The sequence below is a fragment of the Amphibalanus amphitrite genome, unplaced genomic scaffold, assembly GCF_019059575.1.
Source record: "Amphibalanus amphitrite isolate SeventyFive unplaced genomic scaffold, NRLGWU_Aamphi_draft 000616F_arrow, whole genome shotgun sequence".
Taxonomy (NCBI): domain Eukaryota; kingdom Metazoa; phylum Arthropoda; class Thecostraca; order Balanomorpha; family Balanidae; genus Amphibalanus; species Amphibalanus amphitrite.
The window spans coordinates 265,679-290,384 of NW_024882110.1; the positions used below are offsets into that span (position 1 = coordinate 265,679).

At 49.4% G+C, this 24,706-nt stretch overlaps 2 protein-coding genes across 3 annotated transcripts in view; one reads left to right on the plus strand and one right to left on the minus strand.

The window, feature by feature from the left end:
• Positions 1–24,706, minus strand: part of LOC122363326 (acetylcholine receptor subunit alpha-type acr-16-like) — a 67,797-nt gene that overhangs the window by 12,998 nt on the left and 30,093 nt on the right. For both annotated transcript variants that reach the window (XM_043332453.1, XM_043332454.1), the window contains exons 7-8: positions 3,445–3,600; positions 1,600–1,763 (exon numbers count right to left, since the gene is read on the minus strand). In XM_043332453.1, coding sequence (XP_043188388.1) covers positions 1,600–1,763; positions 3,445–3,600 — 320 coding nt within the window. The remainder of the gene's footprint in view (positions 1–1,599; positions 1,764–3,444; positions 3,601–24,706) is intronic.
• Positions 12,043–18,331, plus strand: LOC122363325. The gene is made up of 2 exons (XM_043332452.1): positions 12,043–18,014; positions 18,166–18,331. The coding sequence occupies exon 1, from the start codon at positions 12,145–12,147 to the stop codon at positions 17,428–17,430; it is 5,286 nt and encodes a 1,761-aa protein (XP_043188387.1). The 5' UTR covers positions 12,043–12,144; the 3' UTR covers positions 17,431–18,014; positions 18,166–18,331.

Genomic DNA, 24,706 nt, shown 5'->3' on the forward strand with positions numbered 1-24,706 from the left:
ACATGGTGCTACGTAGCGCGGGTTACAAGTCACACCGTTGCACCTACCGCGCTGAAGTTTGCGCAACTCATAGAACAAGGATGGACAACGTGCCTTTGATGGGTCTCAGCTCGATCGGATCGATAGCGAGCGCGTGGCGCGTGCCCAAAAAGTGCAAATTCGCGTCATAGACTTTACATGTATTAATCGGCTGGTAAAAACGGGCGAAAACAGCCAAATTTGCCCGACACGGGTCCGGTCCCGGTGCAATATCTCGGTAACCGTGGGCCCGACCGGTACGGGGAAAACAGCATCGTGTAGAGAATCGAACGGGCTATCGAATGGTGTGCGGTGCAGGGGTTGGCACGCGCCACGTGCACCGGGGAGGACACTTTCTTTTGAAAAATGGACGTTTTGGACGGATTTTGGAATTTATATTAATTTCAGGTGATCGTCAGACGGAATGAGTTGAAACAGCGCCTATTAGCAATAAAAATGTACCGTCTCTCATGGAAAAATTGTGAAAAGCTAATTGATCAAAAACAATGTGGAAAAAGTCGCTGAATTAAATGGTATTTGTCCAAAATGTGCCACTAAATAATTACACGGATTTTGCTGCTTAACCTGATAAGTTTGACAATGAAAATGCTATCATTAGAAAGAGCATTCAATTCTCTCCAAGATCCAACCATCACGTTTGCATGACAAGCAACGGTATTCTTAAAAATATAAATGTTTCAAACCTCTGCAAATCCATTTTTAGCAAAAATTATCTACGCCTTTCATTTGTCACAAAACTACGCACCTGAATTATAAAACACATTTGACAGGTTCACTGAACTATTGACAGTTTCTGAAGCAGAAAGCATGCTTATCAGACACGGGCACTTCGATCCGATGGATATTTTTTTCCAAACCAAAACGTTTAGCCATCAAAAAGCAATCGACCGAAATGGATAGATAGCCCAACCGACACAAGAAAACCAAACACCCGCCGATCGTAAATACCCCTTTTCGCGTTGCGGAGCACGCGGGTCACCCTAGTCCTCTACTATTTAGAGATGAGCCTGCTTTACTAGAATTATTTTACTTGCTGCTACTCCTCGTGCTCTGCAAAACCAAGTGCTGTTTCATGTTCCCTATGCCAGGGTGAGCACTGTAAAGTCGAGCATATTTATGAGGATACTCCATCAATGCAACAGGTTCCTGAACTCTGTTCGCACGGTAGACGTTTTTCATCGCAGGTTTTCACCAGTCCCAGAAAAATGTGATTTCATATTTAGCATCTCAATTCTCAACCATAGTCTAGTCGGCAGCAGCATCAGCCATGTCGCTTCTTAAATTGATATCGCTGGTAATGTATAATATCAGTCATTTTATTGTCTTTTATTTTAGATGTATTTTGCAGACAGTATGCTCAGCATCCTCTGTAGCTACGCATTTTCTAGTCCTGGGTCTTTCAATGGTCATTCCATTCTGGTTGGGGTGCCGCTGCTTCATTACCTGCTGGTTGAGGTCCGTGAGGCCTCTACCGGCTGGTTGGGATCCTTGTGCGCCATTACCTGCTGGGTGAGGTCCTAGTGGGGCCTCTACTAGTACTGTTCGTTGAGGATGCATTACCTGTTGGTTGAGGTCGCCGAGCCGCAGCACGGTGCCGACGAGTCCAGTGAAGACGGCGAGCACCGGTGCCGGAGGCGGCTGGCACCGAGTCACCAGGTTGGAGGCGACCACAGCCGCCACGGCCGACACGACGCTCAGCGACAGGCTGGCGCTGACGAACGACACTGCAGCCGGCACACACGAGCGGGTCCGTCACACGAGCGGGTCTAACGAGCGGGCCCGTCACACGAGCGGGTCCGTCACACGAGCGGGTCAGTACGAGCGGGTCCGTCACACGAGCGGGTCAGTGCAAGCGGGTCCGTCACACGAGCGGCTCAGTGCGAGCGGGTCCGTCATACGAGCGGGTTCGTCACTACAGCGGATCCGTCACACGAGCGAACCAGTTTAGGCGTGTACCATCACTTCACATACATACACTGATAGATACCGTACCTATGTAAATGTGTACCACAGACTATCTGGCCTATTTGCCTGCCTGAAGATCTGTATATTATACATATACGGTATCTAGCACCAGTGTATATGTCGAAGGCATCGGGTGAAATCCGGAATTTCATGCAATGTCTAGGCATTACGTGGAATGCCGGCAAAGGCTGAACTATTCGTAGAAATACGCGCGTTACAGCGAATGCCTGAAACTTTTAGTCATAGTTCATGGAATGCCAGGTGGAGACCCGGCAGTCGCTGAACTATGGTCGAGATTATCCGAGCATAACCATTTCCTATGCATTACATGAAATGCCCACGTGACTACCGGCACTTTTTGGAACGATTACTGCAGATGTACGAGCTGTTTGTCCCTGGCTCAGCACAAACCTAACCAACACAGCTAACCCAGCCCAACCCTAATCTAACCTAAGTTGTCTACTTTTCACATAACACGTCAGGTGAGGGTTGATTATAGGTGTTTGTTATGTAGTTGAAAGTAGGTTTTACGCTATATGTTAGGCTAGGTTAGGTTAGATTATGTTTGAGTTAGAAATGAATATGGCCCGACGTTATTTGAACCCGCCATATCGCCACGGAGTTCAACATCCAATATCATGCACCACCATCCCGTTCTACCGGTGACACTTGAATATGGAAAAGGCGCGGGGACTCGCACATCCAGGGTTGCGGAGTCGGAATCAGAGCCGGTAAAGTCGACAGCTATAACCGCAGAGTCGTAGTCGATTTTCGCAACCGGAGTCAGAGTCACCGAAAATCTTATCGACTCCGCAGATCTGGCAAGGCTGCGAGGTCGGACCTGGAGTTGGAGTCAGCTGGATTCGAAAGTTCTGTCTTAAGTCGGAGTCGGAGTCGGATCTGGTTATTGACAGCTGGAGTCGGAATCGGAGTCACCGAAAATTCGTCGACTCCAGCCCTGCGCACATCTGCAGTAATCGTTGCAAAAAAGCCGGTCGTCACTTTGGGCAACGAGTGTGTTCAGTTGATTATGGTCATAGTGACTACCGGTGCAGTCATAATGTAGATAGTAGCCGTTTTCACCACAGGCTATCTGGCGAATGCACCTAATTTGACCAAATTTGTACCATATTTCTTTTATAGCAAATATCTGTAAATTATAAACTCATTTCAGTGTCTTAGTCGATGATAATGTCTGATAGTATGACAAGGAAGGCATATAAGCAATTAGTGCAACCCTAGATAATAGCTACGAAAAAGCACACTGAACCCAATCTGACCAAACCTGCACCAAATCTGACCAAATGTGTGCCAAATGTGTACCAGATAGCCGTCGTGAAAACTGCTAATCTAACTCGAAAGCTACCTTGAAATCACTGAGAAGAGGTTATAGTGAACAGAAATGTCAATGCATACGCGCTGTTCCTGTGAGGCGCTTACCGAGTTTTGGTACAGAGGTTCCACCAACAGGAGGCATCCACCAGAAGAGGTTGAACAGGAAGAATATTAGCGCCACCGAGTGGATGGTGGCCACTTTCACCTTGGCGGGCGAGTCCGGGGGTATCCAGAACACCAGCAGCACGTGAACAGTCAGCCCTGAAAAAGGGAATGACGGTCATCTATTATCGCAGACATCCAAGTATACTTTGACAAAGGGCTTTGTCATTGCATTCGTCGCTGGTTTAATACATACAGGGTGGGGCAGCATAATCGGGAATGCTTTTTGGGCTCTGGTCATGAGTAGGCATGGCATTATTTTGATAAATTATATCATGGCAATGAAACGCCCAAAAGTTGTGCATCATCTGACATGACTACATCCATGAGCATGCAACTTCCTGGAAAAGAGCAGCAAAATAGTTCGACGGTGCTCCAAGTGCTTTGCGCGCGCCCATAGACACTAATGTTAAACGAGTAAAACAAGAACATTTTGTTTAAAACAATGCCATTCCACGTAAAGGTTGCTGGACAGGTCAACGTGTTATCACGGACGATAAGGATTGTGTGGGGATACTTAGGACAAAAACTTAACGTAATCGTCGTAAAATAACTCTTAGCAGAGGACATACAAGATGACTCACTTGAATATAAGGAAGAAGCTCTTGAGCATATTAAAAAGAAACAATGTTCAAAACTTCAGCGACCAAAAATCTTATCACCGACTGGAATACGATAAAAAAGAATGGCATGCCATATAGGGGATTGTATCGAGAATATTGCAGCGGTCATGCAAAGTAAACATCCTGTTGAGGTGATGGACGGTCCAGATCACGTCTTACGAGGACTCTGTCCGTGCTGGTACTGCAGTGAGGACGACATGTTATTGTGTAGGGCACCTCCACCTGAGATGAACCAAAAACTTCTGGTCCTTCAACTCCGCCGATTTAAATCCGACCAAATTCTTTATATGGAGCGTTTTTTGGTAGAAGTTTAATGAACAACTTATCATCAGTAAAAACGGTCTTCAGTGCAAGGTACGAAGCTGATGGGCGATCATGGACAAGCAGGAGGCTGCACGTGCATGTCTTCAAGGGAGGTGCACGTGGTGCACCCTACTTCATCGAGCCCGGATAAAACGAGCACCTCTGGTAAATACATCCACACTCTGGCAGACTCACGTGGAGTCGTCGGAAGAGAGGATCACTGACGGTCCAGATCACGTCTTACGAGGACTCTGTCCGTGCTGGTACTGCAGTGAGGACGACATGTTATTGTGTAGGGCACCTCCACCTGAGATGAACCAAAAACTTCTGGTCCTTCAACTCCGCCGATTTAAATCCGACCAAATTCTTTATATGGAGCGTTTTTTGGTAGAAGTTTAATGAACAACTTATCATCAGTAAAAACGGTCTTCAGTGCAAGGTACGAAGCTGATGGGCGATCATGGACAAGCAGGAGGCTGCACGTGCATGCGCGTGCTTTTGGACCCGCCTTGAGAAGGTCATCGACGCGAAGGGCGGTCAAATAGGATGAGGGATAGGTAAAAGGTGACCGATTGATGGGATGTTGTTAAAATAGTGCTTGGAGCTATATTTTTAAATTCATGACCAAATAATCCCGTTTGATATTTATTCCCGATTATGCTGCCCCACCCTGTATGCATAACGCATGACACGTATTGTTAATTCAACTGCTGTTCGAATCTGTCTTTGCTACTCGTTTTCTGTGACCATGCGCTAGGTAAAAGCACAAAATGTTTGAAAATATCAATTTGTCAGCAATAGTCCCAATGCACAGAAGTGATGTCTACATAAGTGCTGCAATGCATGCAAAGGCATTGAGCGAGTTTCTCTCACTGGATGTATGGAACGCAGGTCAAGTCGATTTAGGGCCGCTCAATGCCAATGATTGCTACTTCCGGCAGGTAATATCTCTCTTCAGACTTCCTCCGAGATCAAATCAATCTCCAGCAAGAGTCTGAAATGTTGCTGGGAGACAAATTGAAACTGAACTCACCCAGATATGAGCATTAAACAATGGACATCCTTGCTGCTTACTTCGATTTTTGTGCTCGTCTATGGGATGTATAGGCGGTAGGCGGGGGACTGGCTCTTTTCTCAATAGGCTACATCAAAAGGATTGCAATATAGTTCGTTCCGTTTGACGCGAAATTGGTTATTTCGTCGTCTGCTGTCATAGAGATGAGTCTCTCTTTCGCCGAGTTACCGTTTATTTCAAGAGTATTCTTGCTTATTACTGTCTAAGAAGAGAAAGTGTCCCGCGGACCACGGGGTCGTGAAAGAACTGCCGCATCAGGCGCGGCCGGCGTAATAGGATCCGTAATAGGGCCATCACAATAAAATACAGATAATTGAAGAGATAGCATGATAGATAGATGAAGAATATCATAGATAGCATGATTCATGTTGTCTATGCTACTATTTATCATATACTCAATCAGCATAGCTCTTATGCACACAGCTGCACCTTATTGGTTTGGGCCGCTTATTTAAGTGCTTAACGTGCTCCGTCCAAAAATATATTTCTTATATTTCTTCGAAGGGTATTTCGATCATTGATGATTGAAAATGAAACGATGAAAGTAGGGAGTAAGAGAGAGAGAGAGAGAGAGAGAGAGAGAGAGAGAGAGAGAGAGAGAGAGAGAGAGAGAGGGAGGGAGGGAGGTAAGGAGGACGACAGCTGCTCGTCGATTATAAGTTCGGTAATGCGAACCCGGCGACTTTGGGCTGATATGCGCTAGCCGCTACTACGATGGCAATTAGTGATGTCAGTTTCGGAAAACCGTGATACCGATACCAAACCAAATACCAACAATAACCATGGGAAAATACTGAAACCAAACCATCTCGGGAAAATCAGGTAAATACCAACTTTTTACCAAATTCACAGCCTCTTTTACGTAACTGACGATTCATGAAATACCAACAGAATACCAAAATGCACCAGCCTTGAAATACCAAATGCCAAGTTGGTATCGGTTTGGCATCGGTACACCAAAAAGTTGGTATCCGATTGATATTTCTACTGGCAATATCTTCCGTTTGCCTTACGGAGAACAACCGATGCTCACAATATTATGATAGCTTTGCTATCAGGCTCCTAGGGATGCATGCAGGGAGGCGCAATGGCATAGAACGAATACAAAGAACATGTAGTTACACAATACAAACAAAAGAAAAGCACTCAGTAGGTATTGTTTGCCACAATCACATACTAATGTGGTCTGGGTCTGAGAAATAGATAGAGTTATACAGCACCACCTGATCCCAGCTTTTCTTCAAAATTCGTTTTCCTAACGCCTGCAATGATATGCACGTTGGATAACATATGAAAAAAACATGACAAAAGAAAAGTGTAGGAAGTTACATCACCTTAGCTGGCTTAATCGCATGCGTATCAATTGATCAGAAATAAATAGTAAGTTAGATAATATCAGCACATGAAAGTGCTGAAAGTGCTTATTAACCCGCGAGTTGCTGGGGGGGCGTTAAACGCCCCCACTTTTTTCGCCGGGCCATAGCATAAAAACGGCGCGCCGCAGGCGCGCCAAATTTTGGGTACCTGTAGGGAATTGATTGAAGTTTATTGTGACAAAGTTTCAAAAAAAAAATCGGTCGGAAAATTTTTGAGATATCGAGGTTTTAGTGACGTCATGATTTCTGAGTTTTCGACCAAAAACGGCATATGTTCAAAAAATCATATAAAATCACAAAATAGACATACAGACATGCCGTAAACGCCATTAGACTGCCAATACCATGATCAATCAAATGGCTATCTTCGATTATTGATTATCGTTCCGCATTTTCCATAATCTTGAAATGAATCTTGGCAATTTTTCATGACTTCTTCACGACCATGATACATGCATTTCTTAAATTGAACTTTTTGAGCCAAACACGTACAGATATGATAAAATGAATGTCACCATCGTGTTCTACGCCTCAAATTACCTATAAAACATGTGTCACAGGCTGCGAATATCAGTTTTGATTTTCGGGTATATGTGCCTGCCCGGTTGACCTGACCTTGACCCTGACCTATGCTTGACTGACCCCTACATGGAGCTGACACTCTTTTAGGCCTTATATGATGGATTGTGCACCGTTTTGACAGAGTTTATGACGAGAGGTGCCCATTGGGAAGTCCTGAAGTCCATGCTACTGAAAGCCCGATTTCAGGTGTTTGACCTGACCTTGACCCGACCTGTGACCTCAAAATTCAACTTTTAAGTACTCATCTGAAGCGTCTCGTCGCGCTCTTTCGTTTGCCGCCTCGTTCGTTTCGCTGCGCCTATTGGTTCTCGAGTTATCGGCTGGGGGCGTTTAACGCCCCCCCCCCCCAGCAAACGGTGGGTGGCGAAATACCCCAGCAACTGCCGGGTTAATTAGCCTGCTTTGGCTGGACAGTTTCCTACAGTATGGCCGCTCAAGCCTGCGTCCATCTTATTCGTCTTTAAAATGCTAACCAAATGAAAGCAGACATCTTGCAATTCTTTTAAGGCTCGTTGTATGTAAGGCATTTGATGATATCGTTTTTTGTTTTACTTTAATGACCTCCTTACAATGATAATGAAACTTTCATCTCAATTCGTTTATTTTTTATATGAATTTTCGGCAACGGGCCATGATCACATATACATATGGTCAAAAGCAAAGTCAAAAGTGTAAAAAGAGAACATGTAGAGTTCTATACATGTTCTCTACATGAAAGCAGACATCTTTTTTTACGCTGGCTTTCATCCCAGCCTCTGATGTTCTTTCTTTGGAACGTGTTTATCTTGGGGTTCCAGCTCAGTTCCCCATAAACATAATCTCATATTAAAGTGTCTGAGCTGCTGAGAGGTGTCATCGTCTGCATTCTGAAGCCCAGCATTTATTTTGAGCTGGTGTTGTTTCCTTTTTCAGACTAGATTCTGTTCTTTTAGCCCGCCATAAGCTATTGTTACTATGAAGTGTGTAATGTTGTGTCATTTTTATCAAGGACGACTTAGTACCGTTGTCATTAAATGCATCGTTAAATTAATGAAACAATGGTAGTCAAACCCTGAGTTGTTTCCGGCTATTTCATATAACTGGGTCATTTCATCATGAGAAGATTAACCCTCATGAATATTCTGAGTGAGTGATCCTAAAAAGCTGCGTTAACGATAACAGGAAAGTGATGCGATTCCATATATGGCGCTCGCTATTAGCTGAAAGCATTCAGTATACTACTGCGAAATGATTTAATCACATCTTGATTACCTCATCAATTTCACGCGTTATTAAATCCAACATTTGAGTTCCTTAGTTTCACGATGTTATCCTCCCGTACATTTTTATTCACCTAAATGGCGATTAAAGAGCGACTGCAGGGCGATGGTATGGAACCTGGGAGGGAGGTAAAATGAAGAGGGAAGCCGATGGCTGACTGGAGTGGAAGGCTGAGACACGCTCACGGCTCACCGGCGCGGCGCGGCGCGGCGGCACAAAGCCCCAGCCGTCGCTCGCCGCCCGCGAGGTCCGCCTGAACCCAGACTCGCTCACTCGGCGCTCGACCGACGCCAGGCACGCCACGGCCTCCCCGACGAGGTCAGGTCAAGGTCACAGCACTCTGGCGAGGTGACGGACAGTATAGGCCCCAAGGCTGACTACGACGGGTACGCATGAACATTGAGCAATGATGTCGTGTTTCCATTTATCTACTAACAAACGGACAAAAGTTTGAAAATCATTCTAATATAAATAAATATATACCTGATACAATAGTTTGAAATAATATGCTCATTGCGCTCTGAATCGATAGAAACAAAGTTAAGACTCGCCTTACGCATAACCGGTAGGACGCCTAATAATCGACCTGACCTGACGTTACCCGACCTCTCCGAAACGCAAAAACTCATAATTTGTGAAATACAAAAATGCCGCAGAAGCCCTCCTTGTAAAAACGCCAAGACGGGTGAGGGTTTAAGTATAACGTGGCATTGTGGTATAAGGGAGCCTTAACGATGCACATTTCAGTTTAGAAATTTAGGTTTAGAAGTCCTAACACCGGAAAGAGTTCACCGAAAAGGGAACTTGTTTCCGATCGCATTTTCGTGAGAATATGGTGTTTGACGTAGTCAGGGGCGTAGGCAGGGGGGGGGGCCACTGGGCCATGGCCCCCCCCCCCTTGGGCGCCGAAGGCGCACTCCAATCGCAAATGCAATTGTGATATAATCGAATCGAAAAACAATCGCGACTGGAGGGCGCCCTCCAATCGCGAATGTGTTTACAGGGAAAGTACGGATGGAGGGCGCCCTCGGAGGACGCCCATTCCAAATACGCCCTCCAAATACGGTTGGAGGGCTCCCTCGGGCGCCCTCCAACCACATTTGTAGGCTGTAGCTCTCTAAGCGTAACGGTGGTCGCCTATGTAAGCCGCTGTCCTGTAAATAAGCGCCCTCTCACCCGAAGGCGCCCTCCTGTAGGTCGCCACCCTGCTACACATTGCCGCCCTTCTGCTGATCGGCGTCCTCATAATTATTGGCGCTCTTCTACCTATTGCGCCCTCATGTGAAATTTTGAAGGCCGCCTTTCTCCCTTTTGGCACCCTCTTGTTCAGTGCCGCCCTCCTACCTATTGGTTCCCTAGTCCTTCCTGTTGAATGCTAATCGGGGCCCTTCTCCTATTGGCGCCCTTGTGTTGATCGCCGCCCTCCTAACCACTGGCACCCTCCTGTTGATCACCGCCCTCCTATCTACTGGCACCTTCCTGTTGACCAGCGCCCTCCGCACAGACGCCGTCCTGTTCGTGTCATCCTCTTGAGCAAAGGCGCCCTCCTCACCATTGCCACCCCCATTTTAATCGTCACCCTTCCGCTCATTGGCGACTTGCAGTTGATGACCGCCCTCCCACCTATTGGCGACCTCTTGTTGATCGCCACCCTCCTATTGGTGCTCTCCTGTTCCTCGCCACCCTCTTACCTGGTGGCGCCCTCCTGTTGATTGTTGATCGGGGCCCTCCTACCTATTGGTGCCCTCCTGTTGATCGCTGCCCTTCTATCCATTGGCGCCCTCCTGCTGCTCGCCAACTTCCTACCTGTTAGCGCCGCACGGCCCCCAGCGGCGGTGCCGTTGCGACGCCGCTCAGCGGCGGTGCCCTCCGCTTATGGTAACTAAGCTATGTTGCTATGGTTACCGGATTGTTTGTTTTGTTTACTTTCTTTCGGCTCGATTTTGACAATGTCTGGCTAGAATCTGAATAATTACGAAAGATAAAGACGAAAGATGTGATTGATGACGTGCAAAAATGTTGTTTGAGTGAAAAGGAAGAATTTTGGCTATGAATTTAAGCATGAACCTTGTTCGTTACGCCGGAGAGTGACAATTTGTCGGTAAGCACTAAATCGTACCAAATGTCGGATGTTATTGTGAAGCGCTTTGCTTATTATTCTGAAATTATCGTGATACGACTGAACAATGTTATGATACGGATGTATTTGTCTGGAACTTACCTTGTTTTGTTTGTGTGTATGCGTGTTTTAGTTACGGCTCGGCTCCTGGCTCGGCTCAAGGCTCCTGGCTCCTGGCTCCTGTTGTACGAGGCTCTGTGGTATCGGCTCAGGCCGTTAGCGCTGGAAGAAGGAGGAGGAATGGAGGAGAAAATATAGAGGACTGAGAGCCCGTGAACGACGTTTCTCATTGACGGCGCGCGAACACATTTAGTAACGACAAATTTCAAGAATGCGACTTCAAGAACGGCAGCGGAAACGGCGAGTTCTCCAGCGCCATCAGACTTCAAGTTCTACAACGCGATAAGTGCCACAATGCCACTAGTTTCAGCAGCTTGCTTTGATTCTGTCGCCATTTGCGCATTGCATTGCCTACCAGATGAACTCTTGCTTTGAAAAACACTATTCGTCAGTGTTAATGCTTGTGGAACATTCGCGTTTGTTGACTGTTGCCGTTGGTACGACTGGCAGCCTGCACCGACTGCGCCAGAAGTACGAGTGTACCATTGGTACCAAATGTTTCTGATGATCAGTGTTGCCATGTTGAACTGCTGCCATTGGTACAAGTGCAGTGTACCCACGTGTTGTGCATAGAACGGTGTTGCCGTTGGTACGTTTCACAGCCTGGCCAGACATGGGTTTGTTTTGGTACCATATGATGCTGCCATTGGTAGGTACATTTGACAGTTGACGATTTGAACATTGACAGTTATATGCTTCTTGGGTACAATATGGTACTGTCATTGGTACATTTCGCGGAACATTGACACGAGATGCACCCGACTATGACAGCTGCTGTTTATCAGTGCTGAACACATTTGGCATTACGCTTTCACATGCACATAGGTATATTAACATACATCAGCTATGGACATTGACATCGAGAAACTAGTAGTGCGGGACCTGAAGCGTGAGCTGGACGCCCGCGGAGAAGATTCCAGAGGGACCAAAGCTGTTCTGAAGGAGCGGTTGGCGCAAGTTCTGAGAGAAGAGGCGTGCTACAAGAAAGCGGTGATGCCCGATGAAGATGCAAGAAGTCAAGCCGATGTTGATCCAGAGTCGATCGCAAGAAAGGAAGCGTTTCAGATGGACATAAGAAGTCACGATGGTACTGATGCAAGATCAGTCAAGTCTACGTCCAGCAGAGCATCTGTCACGTCACAGAGAGCTACTGAAGCGGCCAGATTAGCCGGGCTGAAGGCGAAGATGAATGCATTGAAGCAGAAACATGAACTTGAGGAACAGATAGAAAACTTGCGCAGAAAGCAAGAGGAAGTGCAACTGCTGGCTGAACTAAAGGAGTGTGAAGCCAAAGAAGCTGTGCTGGCACGATTTGAAGCACTTGAACATGAAGAAGACGATGAAGCTGGAAATGAACATAAGCAAGATGATGAAGCACATGAAAGTGAACAAGATGAAATGAAACATGACAAGAAACAAGACAATGAAACGAAAGCAGACAGACATGCAGGTGCAGGAAGAGCATCTCATGACAAGTCGGCTGGCTCAGTTCAGCAAATGGATCTCAACACAACGGACAGGCTGGTGATGAGAAGAATCGGACTTCAGCCATTGGAGTTACGTGCGTTTGATGGAACCGAAGAAGACTTCCTACCATTCATCACAGCTTTCCAGTCTAACATTGCATGTAGGCTGGACAGGGAAGAAGAGAAGCTGATGTACCTGTTGCAGCTGACCAAAGGTAAGCCTCATGACATTGTAGCCACCTGCGTCTACCTGGGTGATGATGGTTACAGTGAAGCTATTCGTCTACTCAAGGTGAGATATGACAATGTGATGAAGTCTAGAGCATCAGTGATCGAGAAGATTCAAAACTACCCGCGCGTGAGATATGAAGATGTGAACGGCCTTGATGACTACTCAGTGTTTCTGCGAGGTGCTCTCAACGCTCTTCACTCACCTGTTTTGGCAGACAGTGGGTTTGATTCATGGATGATCTGCCAGGCCATTCAGAAGACGCCGTGGGTCGCTGATCGCTGGCGCAGAGCGGTCGACAGGATCGAACAGGATCAGAGACGAGACAGAAGAGAAGACGGAGAAAGGAAGAGGACTGACCAGAGGCAGGTCAGTTTCAGAGACTTCGTCGAGTTCATCGAATCAGAAGCAAGGATCGTGTCCCACTCTGTCTATGGAAGACATGTGCTCAGTGCTCAAGAGAAGAAGGACACACGACCACAAGCCACGACCGTGCAGAAAGCACAGCAGCCTGCAGGAAAGCAGATGAAGAATCGGGAGCATCAGCTCCACCAAGAACGAAGAAGTCGAGCTTACGCAAGCAACATGAAGCAACCGGCCAAGTGTGCCTACTGCGAGCATCCTCATGACCTGGAGACTTGCAGAGCTTTCGGGGCGAAGACTGAGGAAGAGAAGACTGACTACATACGTCAACATGGACTATGTTTCGGCTGCTTACATGAAGGACATATCTCCAAGAACTGTCAGAAACGAAGCCGCTGTAAGAAGTGCGAGAAGTCGCATCCTACAAGTATGCACAGAGATGCGCTGCCCAACGCCAACGTCGTGACGGCAGGACATGTGTCACAAGAGTGTGAAGGCGGTGGAAAGCTGCAGGTGCTTCCAGTATCAGCCAACGTCAAGGAACGGTCCGTGCTGACTGGAGCCTTCATAGATCCTGGCAGCACGCACTCATTCATCTCACGTAAGCTGGCAAGTCAGTTAGGCATTCAACCAGACGAGAAGACATATGTAGTCATGTCCACCATCAATGGAGAGCGAAGAATGAAGACCTCGTTGGTCACTGGTGTCAGTATTGGAACTGAAGATGGTGGCAACCAAGTTGAACTTCCAGCGTTGTATGTTCTAGAGCACATACCGGTGGAAAAGCAAGACATCGTACGGCAAGAAGACATCAGCAAGTGGCCACATCTCCGACAACGTGGAGTTGAAGCTGGTTTTACTGAGAAGACATCAAGAGAGATCGGCCTGCTCATCGGTGCAAACGCCAGCGTGGTGTCAGAACCATTGGAAGTGGTGAGCTGCCCAGGTCAGAAGGGCCCCTACGCCGTCAGAACCAGATACGGTTGGCTGGTCTGTGGCGTTGAGGGTAAGAAGGGACCAGGTGCACACGTCGCGCGTGTCAACCGCATCAAGATGCTGGAAGATCCCGAGCTCGAGTTCCTTGACAGCCATGATAGTCGCAGAGGCTACTCAGTCGAGGACGTCAAGTGGTGCCTCAAGGTGGAAGATACATGCAAGAAGGACGGAGAGAAGTACGAAATCGGTCTGCCATTCCGAGATGCGAAACCCGATCTGCCAGACAACAGAGTGATGGCAGCAAGACGACTGGAATCACTGAGAAGAAAGTTCGAGAAGGATCCAAGATATGCAGCTGACTACAAGGAGCAGATGAAGAAGCTTCTGGTTCAAGGATATGCTGAGGAAGCAGCACCAGACTCAGAAGAAGGAAAAGAAGAGCGCTGGTATATCCCGCACCATGGGGTGTATCACCCGACCAAAAACAAGCTTAGAGTAGTTTTTGATTGCAGCGCGTCATACAATGGAGTGAGTCTGAATAATGTACTCATGCAAGGCCCGAACCTGACGAACTCCCTGGTGGACGTGCTAGTCCGCTTCCGACAAGAGACGGTAGCCTTTACCGGTGACATCGAGTCCATGTTTCTTCAGGTGATGGTACCGGAGAGCGACAGGAACTATCTGAGCTTCCTGTGGTGGCCAGAAGGCGACACTTCTTCAACACCACGTGTCTTCAGGATGACAAGACATCTGTTCGGAGCGACATCCAGTCCCAGTTGCGCGAACTACGCTCTTCATCGGACGGCAGAAGACTTCGGCACAGGATACACCCCCGAAGTGAAGAAGACACTGCAAAGAAGTTTCTATGTGGATGACGTATGCCAATCGACGACGTCAGAAGCCTCCGCTGCGAAGATGGCGCAGGACCTGAAGCAGCTGTGCAGCATGGGTGGCTTCCGACTCACGAAGTTCAACTCCAACAGCACCGAAGTTCTGAGAGCGCTATCAGAAGATGACAAGGGAAAGACTGAAACTCACCTTGGACAGGAAGCCTCTTCAAGCGAGAGAGTCTTAGGTGTACTCTGGGATACTCACAGGGATGAGCTTGGATTCAGCATCGACGTAGACGCTCTAAACAGAAGACCACGTACTCGACGCGGAATACTCTCCGCGACCGCAGCCTGTTACGACCCGTTAGGCCTGGCTGCTCCTCGCGTTCTTCAAGGACGGATGATTCTTCAGGAACTGACGCGTCTACGAACCGGCTGGGACGATGACATTCCCAATGAAGTTGAAGAAGAATGGAACAGATGGCTGAGTGGGTTGAAGTCCCTGCCAGACGTTCGCGTGCCAAGATGTTATGATCCGTATGGCATAAGTGCCGCGGATGCAGTGAGTCTGCACCACTTCAGTGACGCCAGTCTGAAGGGCTATGGCACCGCGTCATACATACGCACTGTGCGCGGAGATGGTGAAGTGTTCTGTTCCCTGGTTCTTAGCCGAGGCCGAGTCGCTCCGCTCAAAGCGATTACGGTCCCGCGTCTTGAACTAGCCGCAGCCAAGCTTGCCGTAGACGTGAACCAAGAGCTCTTGCGAGCACTGGACATGAAGATCCATGACGTCACCTTTTGGACGGATAGCACGACCGTGTTGCGTTACATCGAGAACGAGACCTCGCGCTATCACATCTTTGTGGCGAATCGACTTGCTGCGATACACGCTGGATCGAAGAACGAACAGTGGCGGTACGTACCCTCGTCGCTGAATCCTGCTGACATGGTTTCAAGAGGAGTACTGCAAGACAGCGACATGTGGTACAACGGCCCGCCATTTCTCAGGAGCTCACAGGAGAATTGGCCAAGGTCTCCGTGCGTCGGTGAGATTCACCCGGATGACCCGGAAGTGAAGCAAGCGAAGACAAGTTCGGCAGCTGTCGTTGTGCAGAACGAGAAGGCTGACAACTCCAGCGCCAATCCCATCGATCGTCTGATTGAATATCATTCGTCATGGAAAAGACTCACGAGAGCGGTGGCATGGATCCGCCGAACGATCAAGACTCTGCAGCTGAAGGCCAGAGACGAGCAGGGAGCCTCGAATGTGAGGGAGCTCACTCCTGCTGACATAGAAGATGCCGAGAGGATCATCGTGAAACATGTTCAGAAAACTCATTTTCTGCAAGAACTGACTGACCTGGGAGTGGGACGTGAGGTGCGATGTGCCAGTCGTCTGTCGCGGCTGAGCCCATTCGTGGAGGACGGTCTCATCAGGATGCGCGGACGCTTGATGAACTCTGCGTTGGACTGGGCTGCCAAGCATCCTCTGATTCTCCCAGACAAGGACAAGGTAACTGACTTGATCATCGCAGATCGTCACGAGAGGGCAGGACACGAAGGACGTCAGTATGTTCTTTCTGAACTCAGGACTCGATACTGGGTACTGAAAGGGAACAGCGCAGTACGACGGTGTTTGCACAGATGTGTGAAGTGCAGAAGACGACAGCGCCCAGTTGAGGGACAGAAGATGGCATACTTGCCACAGGATCGTGTAGAGGAGGCCACTCACCCGTTCAGTAACACTGGTGTAGATTACTTCGGGCCGCTATACGCCAAGAGAGGTAGAGGTCAGGTGAAGAAGTTTGGAGTCATTTTCACATGCCTCAGCACGAGAGCCGTGCATCTCGAGCTCGCAGACAACCTCTCTGCGGACTCATTCATTTGTGCCTTGCGCCGCTTCATTGCAAGACGCGGGAACGTTCGCCTGATGCGTTCCGACAGGGGAACGAACTTCACAGCAGCAGACAAGGAGCTGAAGGAAGAAGTTGATGCACTGCACGCGAACGAAGATAAGTTGAAGAAAGTGATGCTGGACAAGGGCATCGAGTGGATGTTCAACGTTCCTGCCGCTTCCCACCACGGCGGTGTGTGGGAGCGTCTCATTAGAGGCGTCCGGAAGATCCTGAATGGTCTGTTAACCAGCCAGACATTCACAGAAGAGACGTTGCACACACTCTTGTGCGAAACCGAGTGCATCATGAACAATCGGCCGCTGGTGCCGGTTTCGTCGGACCCTCGTGACGAGGTGCCTCTGACTCCGAATCACATCCTGCATTTGAAGTGTGTGACACCGGTATGTGATTCTTCAAGTGAAGATGACCTGGATGGACCCAAGAGATGGCGACAAGCTGCTTACCTAGCTGAGCAGTTTTGGCGTTCGTGGAGACGGCTATACTTGCCTCTCCTGCAGCAGCGATCTCGCGCTGCCACAAGAAGTCGGACGAACCTGCGGATCGGTGACGTCGTCGTCATGGTAGACGAATCGGTACCACGCGGTGTGTGGCCGCTGGGCCTCGTGAAGGAGACCCTGATGGGTAAGGACGGGCGCGTGCGCTCTGTGAAGGTGCGCGCTCGAGAAACCATGTTCCTGAGACCTGTCACGAAGGTAGTGAAGATTCTGGGCGCAGAAGAGCAGTCTTGGTGAATCGATGGAGCTGCAGCTACACTGTATAACACAGCATGAGTCTAGCAGCACACCGCTAAGTCATTGACACCGGACACTTTAGATCATGACACGCCACACAGGCTCATGATACAATCACAATGATAGAAATCAGGAACGGTGCATGTATATAGGATGCGTTCTACTTGCGTGTGTTGATGCTGATCTCAGCGACGCTTGTTTCGGTAGGCTGTGCAGTGTGCCTATGTGTTGTTATATGTAGGTATAGTTAAGAAGTTGGTTTTGAACCTGGATGGTTCAAAGGGGGCGGGTGTTAGCGCCGCACGGCCCCCAGCGGCGGTGCCGTTGCGACGCCGCTCAGCGGCGGTGCCCTCCGCTTATGGTAACTAAGCTATGTTGCTATGGTTACCGGATTGTTTGTTTTGTTTACTTTCTTTCGGCTCGATTTTGACAATGTCTGGCTAGAATCTGAATAATTACGAAAGATAAAGACGAAAGATGTGATTGATGACGTGCAAAAATGTTGTTTGAGTGAAAAGGAAGAATTTTGGCTATGAATTTAAGCATGAACCTTGTTCGTTACGCCGGAGAGTGACAATTTGTCGGTAAGCACTAAATCGTACCAAATGTCGGATGTTATTGTGAAGCGCTTTGCTTATTATTCTGAAATTATCGTGATACGACTGAACAATGTTATGATACGGATGTATTTGTCTGGAACTTACCTTGTTTTGTTTGTGTGTATGCGTGTTTTAGTTACGGCTCGGCTCCTGGCTCGGCTCAAGGCTCCTGGCTCCTGGCTCCTGTTGTACGAGGCTCTGTGGTATCGGCTCAGGCCGTTAGCGCTGGAAGAAGGAGGAGGAATGGAGGAGAAAATATAGAGGACTGAGAGCCCGTGAACGACGTTTCTCATTGACGGCGCGCGAACACTACCTATCGGTGCCCTACTGTCGAAACTCGGGATGTTGATCGGGGCTCTTCTACCTATTAGCGCCCTCCTGTGGATCGCAGCCCTTCTACCTATTGGCAACATCCGTTGATCGCTGCCCTCCTATCATTTATTTACTCCTTTGGCATGTTCTTCAACTTAGTCGTTCTATTGCACATAGTTGATGTCTTGCCTGTGAAAACTGCCACAAATGAACGTGCATTCAGCACAATGAATGAAGTACCTATACCTACCAAAACTATCTACGCTCTACGATGCATAAAACACGTCTTTGGTCTTAACGGATTGATCCTACTTTACGTGCATCATGGCATCTATATGTATTACGATTAAGTATTGTCAACAGGTTCGGCCGCAACAGCAGGCATCTGAAGTTTCGGTGATTGAAACTGGTTATGTGGGTACACTGTATGCACCTGTGAGAAGGCTATGAAGGCTGGTCTGAGGTAATTTGGATGATGTTTACGCATCTCGCGCTCCGGTATCAATCCGATACGGTGATCTGGTGCGTAGATATGCCACCGCCAATAAACTTTTATACATCGACACCCATGAGCCAAGCTTTCTATACAGTTTGTGTGGCAGCGGCCCGACCAAACCTTAGGTATTTTTTATACCTTCAAATTTGGTAAAAGAGCGAGAGGAGCTTTGAACAGTGATCGTATAAAAGGCGTGCCTAAAAAGCGGAGGAAAAGGTTGTTTTCAAAAATTTCGCGCGCCTTCGGCGCAGCATTTCAAGACCACTTGACCTTTTGTGACCTGGAGTATAAAGAATACACACGATGCAAAATCAATGCAGCACGACCTATACGAGGTTACGCAAAAAAAAACTGGTGGCATGGTAAAAAACGCCTCCCAACCCCCCCCCCCCGTTGAGTGATTTTTTATCTCGCGACCGTATGGCGCCCTCCTTGGGTGAGGTGGCGCCCTCCAAACCCTTGCCCCCCCCCCCTTCGCGATTTTCTAAATACGCCGCTGGACGTAGTCCAGCCGGTAGTCAATATTTAGGCGTTCGTATCTACATCACTCCTCATTGTTGGTTAATGGCTAATGCTTTTCCATTGACATATTCATTTTTAAACCATATAAATGACAAGCTGACTCCTTTTTTCATTGATATATAATTTCAACTGCGTTTTATGTTGAAACGGGTGCATAGATATCGCTCGAAACCAAAAGCCATTGTTCAAATTGCTGCAGGTATTTCTGCCCAAATATACTAAATTCCATTTTAGTTACTTATAAATAGTTATATCAAATTATTACGGAAACGATTTGGCATAAAAATGAGTAAAAACTGGTGCAGATCATTGGAAAATTACCTAATGACGACAAATAAAGAATGGCACTCATGCTGATCACTATCGAAAGATCGCCTCAGGCTCCTTCGTATTCACTCAGCGAAGCTGGGCTGACAAAGGCCTGGTCTCACAGCGAGAGGAATGCAAATGAGTGCTGTTTATTGGCGTGTGCATCAGAATGTAGATTATCATGATATAAAAACATCAAAAGAAGAAGAACCTTCTTCGTAACAAAGTCTCCTTTAATCATTATTTGCGGCACGAGGTTTAGTCGGGCTAGCCTAGAATACATAGCCTTGACACCTTTTCAAACGAGGTGGATTGGTACTGGATGAAGAAGCTTTCCTACATGCCGGAGTATGTCTTAATATATTCCTGCCCGGGGCCGGGATGATTCATTAAATGTCACCGAGGTTTTTCAGCGGTAACTCCGAGGGCCGTTAGGCTCGAGGTGCTTTTCGCTAAAAAAGCGAGGTGACATTTATTGAATTCCCGGCCTTAGGGCTGGAAGGTGTTTCCCATACCTGACAAAAAGCTCACAACTATAAATGATAGTGACGTCAGCAGCCGTGTGGTTCAACGCGTTTAACCACACCCCTTGAACCACACGGCTGGCAATATCAAAGCACTGCATTAAACTTTGAAAAGTGTGGTACAGTGCACGTGCCATTAAAATGCCTGGATGTCTCGATTTAATCATGCAATGTAGCAGGTATGGGAAAAAGCAAAGCACGAGCCGGGCAGTAAAACTATGACCAAGAAACTGTCGGTGTCAAAATGCCATGTTAGTTGATAGGCCGGGCAGGAAACAAAAGTTTCCTGCCCGGATTTACTGTTAGGGCCAAGTAAAGCTGCATATACCACGACACGGTGTATTGTGCTTCCAGCGACCGAAGACCAAGCACGGACACGGCGACCCGCCGACTGACCCAGTCCGGTCACGGTCGCGTCCTTATATAACCACGGCATAGAGCGCATGCGCGGTGACCGCGCGGCGGTCAGGCGGCTCGCCGGCCGGCCGGTCGAGCCGCCGGCCCGGCTCGCGCCTCGGCCCTGCACGACCGGTCCGCGGTCACAATATCCCAACACTCCTCCCCCCATAAAAGAAACGTTTCCACTTGGTCAAGTAACAAAGAAACGCGACACACTACGCGACCGGAACGCGACCGGAAATACAAACTGATTCAGACACTGGTGATGCACATCGAGAGCATCCGAGGCCTAGGATTGAAAACGATCTGGGGGGAGCGACACTCTGCCAGATCTGGTCACATACGCGCCCCGCACAGATGTACTCCCATTCCCCACCTGATCTCGGGCCCGCCGGCAGAGGTAGTACAACGCCAGTGGATCCGGTCCAGTCTCCTCGGACCCCGTCTGCTTCCTGGGACGCGTTTCTGTGGCTGTGTCCAATGCGTCGTCCCTCCGGGTGCTTCCAGACGTTTCCTGTTTGCGGGACTCCCGTTCCACAGCTGGCTTTAGCTGGTTGAAGTGCAGAGCCTTTTCCTTGCCCTTGTCGTCACGGACGAGGTACGTTACTCCTCTCTCTCCTCCGAGGCGGCCGATGATGGTGCCCGGGCCTTTGTAGTACAGTCCCAGTTTCGGCTTCCCGCCGACCGAGACCCTATTATCCCGAATCCATACCCGGTCACCAGCCTCGAACCCTTTTCCGCTCGCGCGCTGGTTGAATCGGGTCGCAGCCTCCGAAGCACTGGCCCGGGTTTTCCTGATAGTCGTCTGATAAGCCTCTGAAATGGCCTTTAGACGCTCTTCAAGGTAGCACCGGATATTTACCGCCCGATCCGGAGGGTTGATGACCGCATCGAGTGGCGTTTTCGGGTGGAATCCGTGCAGCAGAAAGAACGGGGAATATCCGGTGACGCTGTGCACAGAGGTGTTGTAGGCCATGCAGTACGCCTTGATGTCAGCGTCCCAGTTCGCTCCTTGAGGGTCAACGTATTTGGCGACCATGTCCTTGAGTGTTCTCATAAAACGCTCTACCATACCATCACTCTCAGGGTGATAGGGCGTTGTACGCGTTTTCTGGATGCCCAGTCGCTTGCACATGCACTGGAACAATGCAGACTCAAATTGGCCTCCTTGGTCCGAGTGAATCCTGTCTGGCACCCCCATGTCGTAAACCCAATCCAACAGCACCGTGGTTACGGTTTCGGCATCCTGCCGTCTGACTGGGTACACTCGGACGTATTTAGAAAAATAGTCCATGATGACTACTGCATATCGGTTGCCATTCTCCGACACCGGCATCTCAGTGATGTCAATCGCAATTCTGCGGAATGGTTGACTCGTGACCTCCGTCACCAGAGGAGCTCGTTTCTTCGGTGCAGGGCGATGGCGCCGTTGGCAAAGGTCACACGTGCTGCAGTACCGACGGATGTCCGCGAACATGCCGGGCCAGAGGAAGCGCTGTCGCACTCTTTCCGTTGTTCGACTCCGTCCCAAGTGTGCGGACGTCGGATGGTCATGGGCGAGCGTCATGATTCTTGATCGCATCGAATCGGGGACCAGGGCCCGGAAGTCCCACTTCGTCCTCATGCCGAGAACGCCCTCCCGCACTTCGAGCTGCGTCCAGCTCCCACGCAGTAGCTCCCACTCGGCGAGAGGGTGATCGGGCGGTGGTTCCCGACTGCCCAGACAGGCGTTCCGCATGACACTGAGGACCTCGTCCTCTTGTTGCGCCGTCTGCAACTCCGATTGTCCTGGTGCTTCAGTGATTAGGCGTCCCGCCTGGTCACCCTTCGCACTAGGTGGCGCAGTAGGCAGTGCGCAGACTTGGTCAAGTTCTGCTGCGCCTCGAGTCTTCCCCACACATTCCTCCTCTCCACCAGAAGCAGGTTCTTGGGCTCTTGTAGCTGCGGTATGCACGGGTGCTTGACCGGCTTCGGCGGGGTAAGACTTGCTGCGCTTGCCCGTCCAGATATTGCCGTTGACTGGTCGCTGCCGGGACATCGCATCGGCATTGCCGTGATCACGGCCCGGCCGGACAACCACCCGGAACTGGTAAGAGCTCAGCTCGATGGCCCACCGGCCACGTCTTCCCGTCCCGTCCCGTTCCACATTGATGGACTCCGGTACACCCGTGAGTGGTTTGTGATCGGTCACGACTTCGAATTCTGCTCCAACTGTGTACTGGTTGAATCGCCGGATGGCGTGAACGATGGCCCAGAGTTCTTTATCATATGTTGGCCATCTACGCTGTTGCTTTGTCAGCACCTTACTGTCGTAGGCGATGACTCTCTCCGTGTCACCCACCCGCTCCGCGAGCACTGAACCGACTGCAGAGTCGGATGCATCCGTGTACAAGACGAATGTACCACGGAACGTAGGGAGGGCTAACACTGGAGGTGCAGTCAGCGCCTGCTTCAGACTCTCAAAAGCTGCTTCAGCTTCCGGCGTCCACGTCAGGTGGTCACCCACCACCTTGGCCTCCCTCAGCGGCTTCGTGAGATCCATGTATTGTGGGACAAAACGGCTGTAATATCCGCACAATCCGAGGAAGCTCTTCATGCCATCTTCCGTCTTCGGTGGAGCCCAGTCGAGTATCTTCTGGATGTTATGTGGGTCCGGTAGGAGTCCCTCCTTTGCGACCCGGTGACCGAGGAACGTAACTTCGCGCTTTGCGAGGCGGCACTTTTCTGGTTTGAGCTTCAGCTTCGCCGACCTCACTCGCTTGAAGACATCACGGAGCGTTGCGATGTGCTCGTCCTCGGATCTGCTTGATATGATGATGTCATCAAGGTAGACTAAACAGCGTTTCGAGTCCAGACCTGCAAGCACCAGTTCCATGAGTCGCTGGAATGTGGCTCCAGCATTTTTGAGACCCATGGCCATCACCCTGAACTGATGGAGTCCTTTGCCCGTGGAGAACGCCGTCTTTTCTCGGTCCTCTGTGGCCAGCGGGACCTGCCAGTAACCGGTCGCCATGTCGAGCGTCGTGTACCACGTTGCCCCCGCTAGGGTATCCAATGCCTCGTCGACCCTCGGCAGAGGATGCGCACATCCGCGAGTTCGGCTGTTGATCGCGCGGAGATCGACGCAGAAGCGGAAACTTCCATCTTTCTTTCTGGCCAGGACGACTGGGGAGCACCACGGACTTGTACTCTCTTCAATTATTCCATCTTTCATCATCTGCGTCTTCTGCATCTCGACTTGCTCGCGGAGTTTAACTGGCACCCGCCGTGGTCTCTGCTTCACGGGAGCCTCCTCCCCTGTGTCGATGTGGTGTTCGAGCAAATCTGTCTTGCCGATATCACCCGCATACTGACTGAAGATGTCTGCATATTCGCTGAGAATGGTTCTGAGCTTCTCCTTTCCTTCCGCTGAGAAGTCAGATCCGTCCACATCAAGTACTTCTGTCACCGTCGTATTCTGACGCCTTTCTGTTCTGCAGCTCACATCATCAACGTCGTCATCATCACTGTCCCCAACGTCTCCGTCTGCAGCCAGGCACAACTTGTACTCGCAGTCCTTCTCGTTTGTGGCATCATAAAATGTCCCTAGGTCGCTGCCTCTGAGAACACGGACTTCTTCAGACCCAACATTTGTCAAAATGATCGAGACGCACCCGTCGTCGTCTGCAACGACCAGAGCCCTTGGAGTCAGGAGTCCCTCCCGCTCCGCTACGGTTGATGGCTCGAATATCCCGGCTGCACCCATTTCATCACTCTGCACGCCGTCCACTCTCTCCAGCTTACCAGCTACCACGCACTCTGACCGTGCTGGAATGACGACGTTCGACAGTAATCGCACTCGCGCACGTCTTGGTCGAACCTGCTCCCGGCTCGGCAGGGGAACGCTCATGGTTCCAATCTTGAATGAGCCAGCGTCGTCGTCAATGACCGTGCGATGCATGCACGTGAAGTCGCGACCTAGTATCACGTCGTACACGAGGTCGTCTGCCACGGTCACTACCGGGCATCGGAAGCTGACTCCATCAATGCATAATGAGAGGTTTTCCAACTCACCAACTATCTGGAGGGAGGTACCTCCCGCTCCGATAGCATTGCGCGCGCTCGAGCTGAGCCGG

What these genes read in the sequence shown, in the direction of transcription:
- LOC122363325 (XM_043332452.1), top strand. Translation starts at nt 12,145, where the DNA reads ATGAATGCATTGAAGCAGAAACATGAACTTGAGGAACAGATAGAAAAC.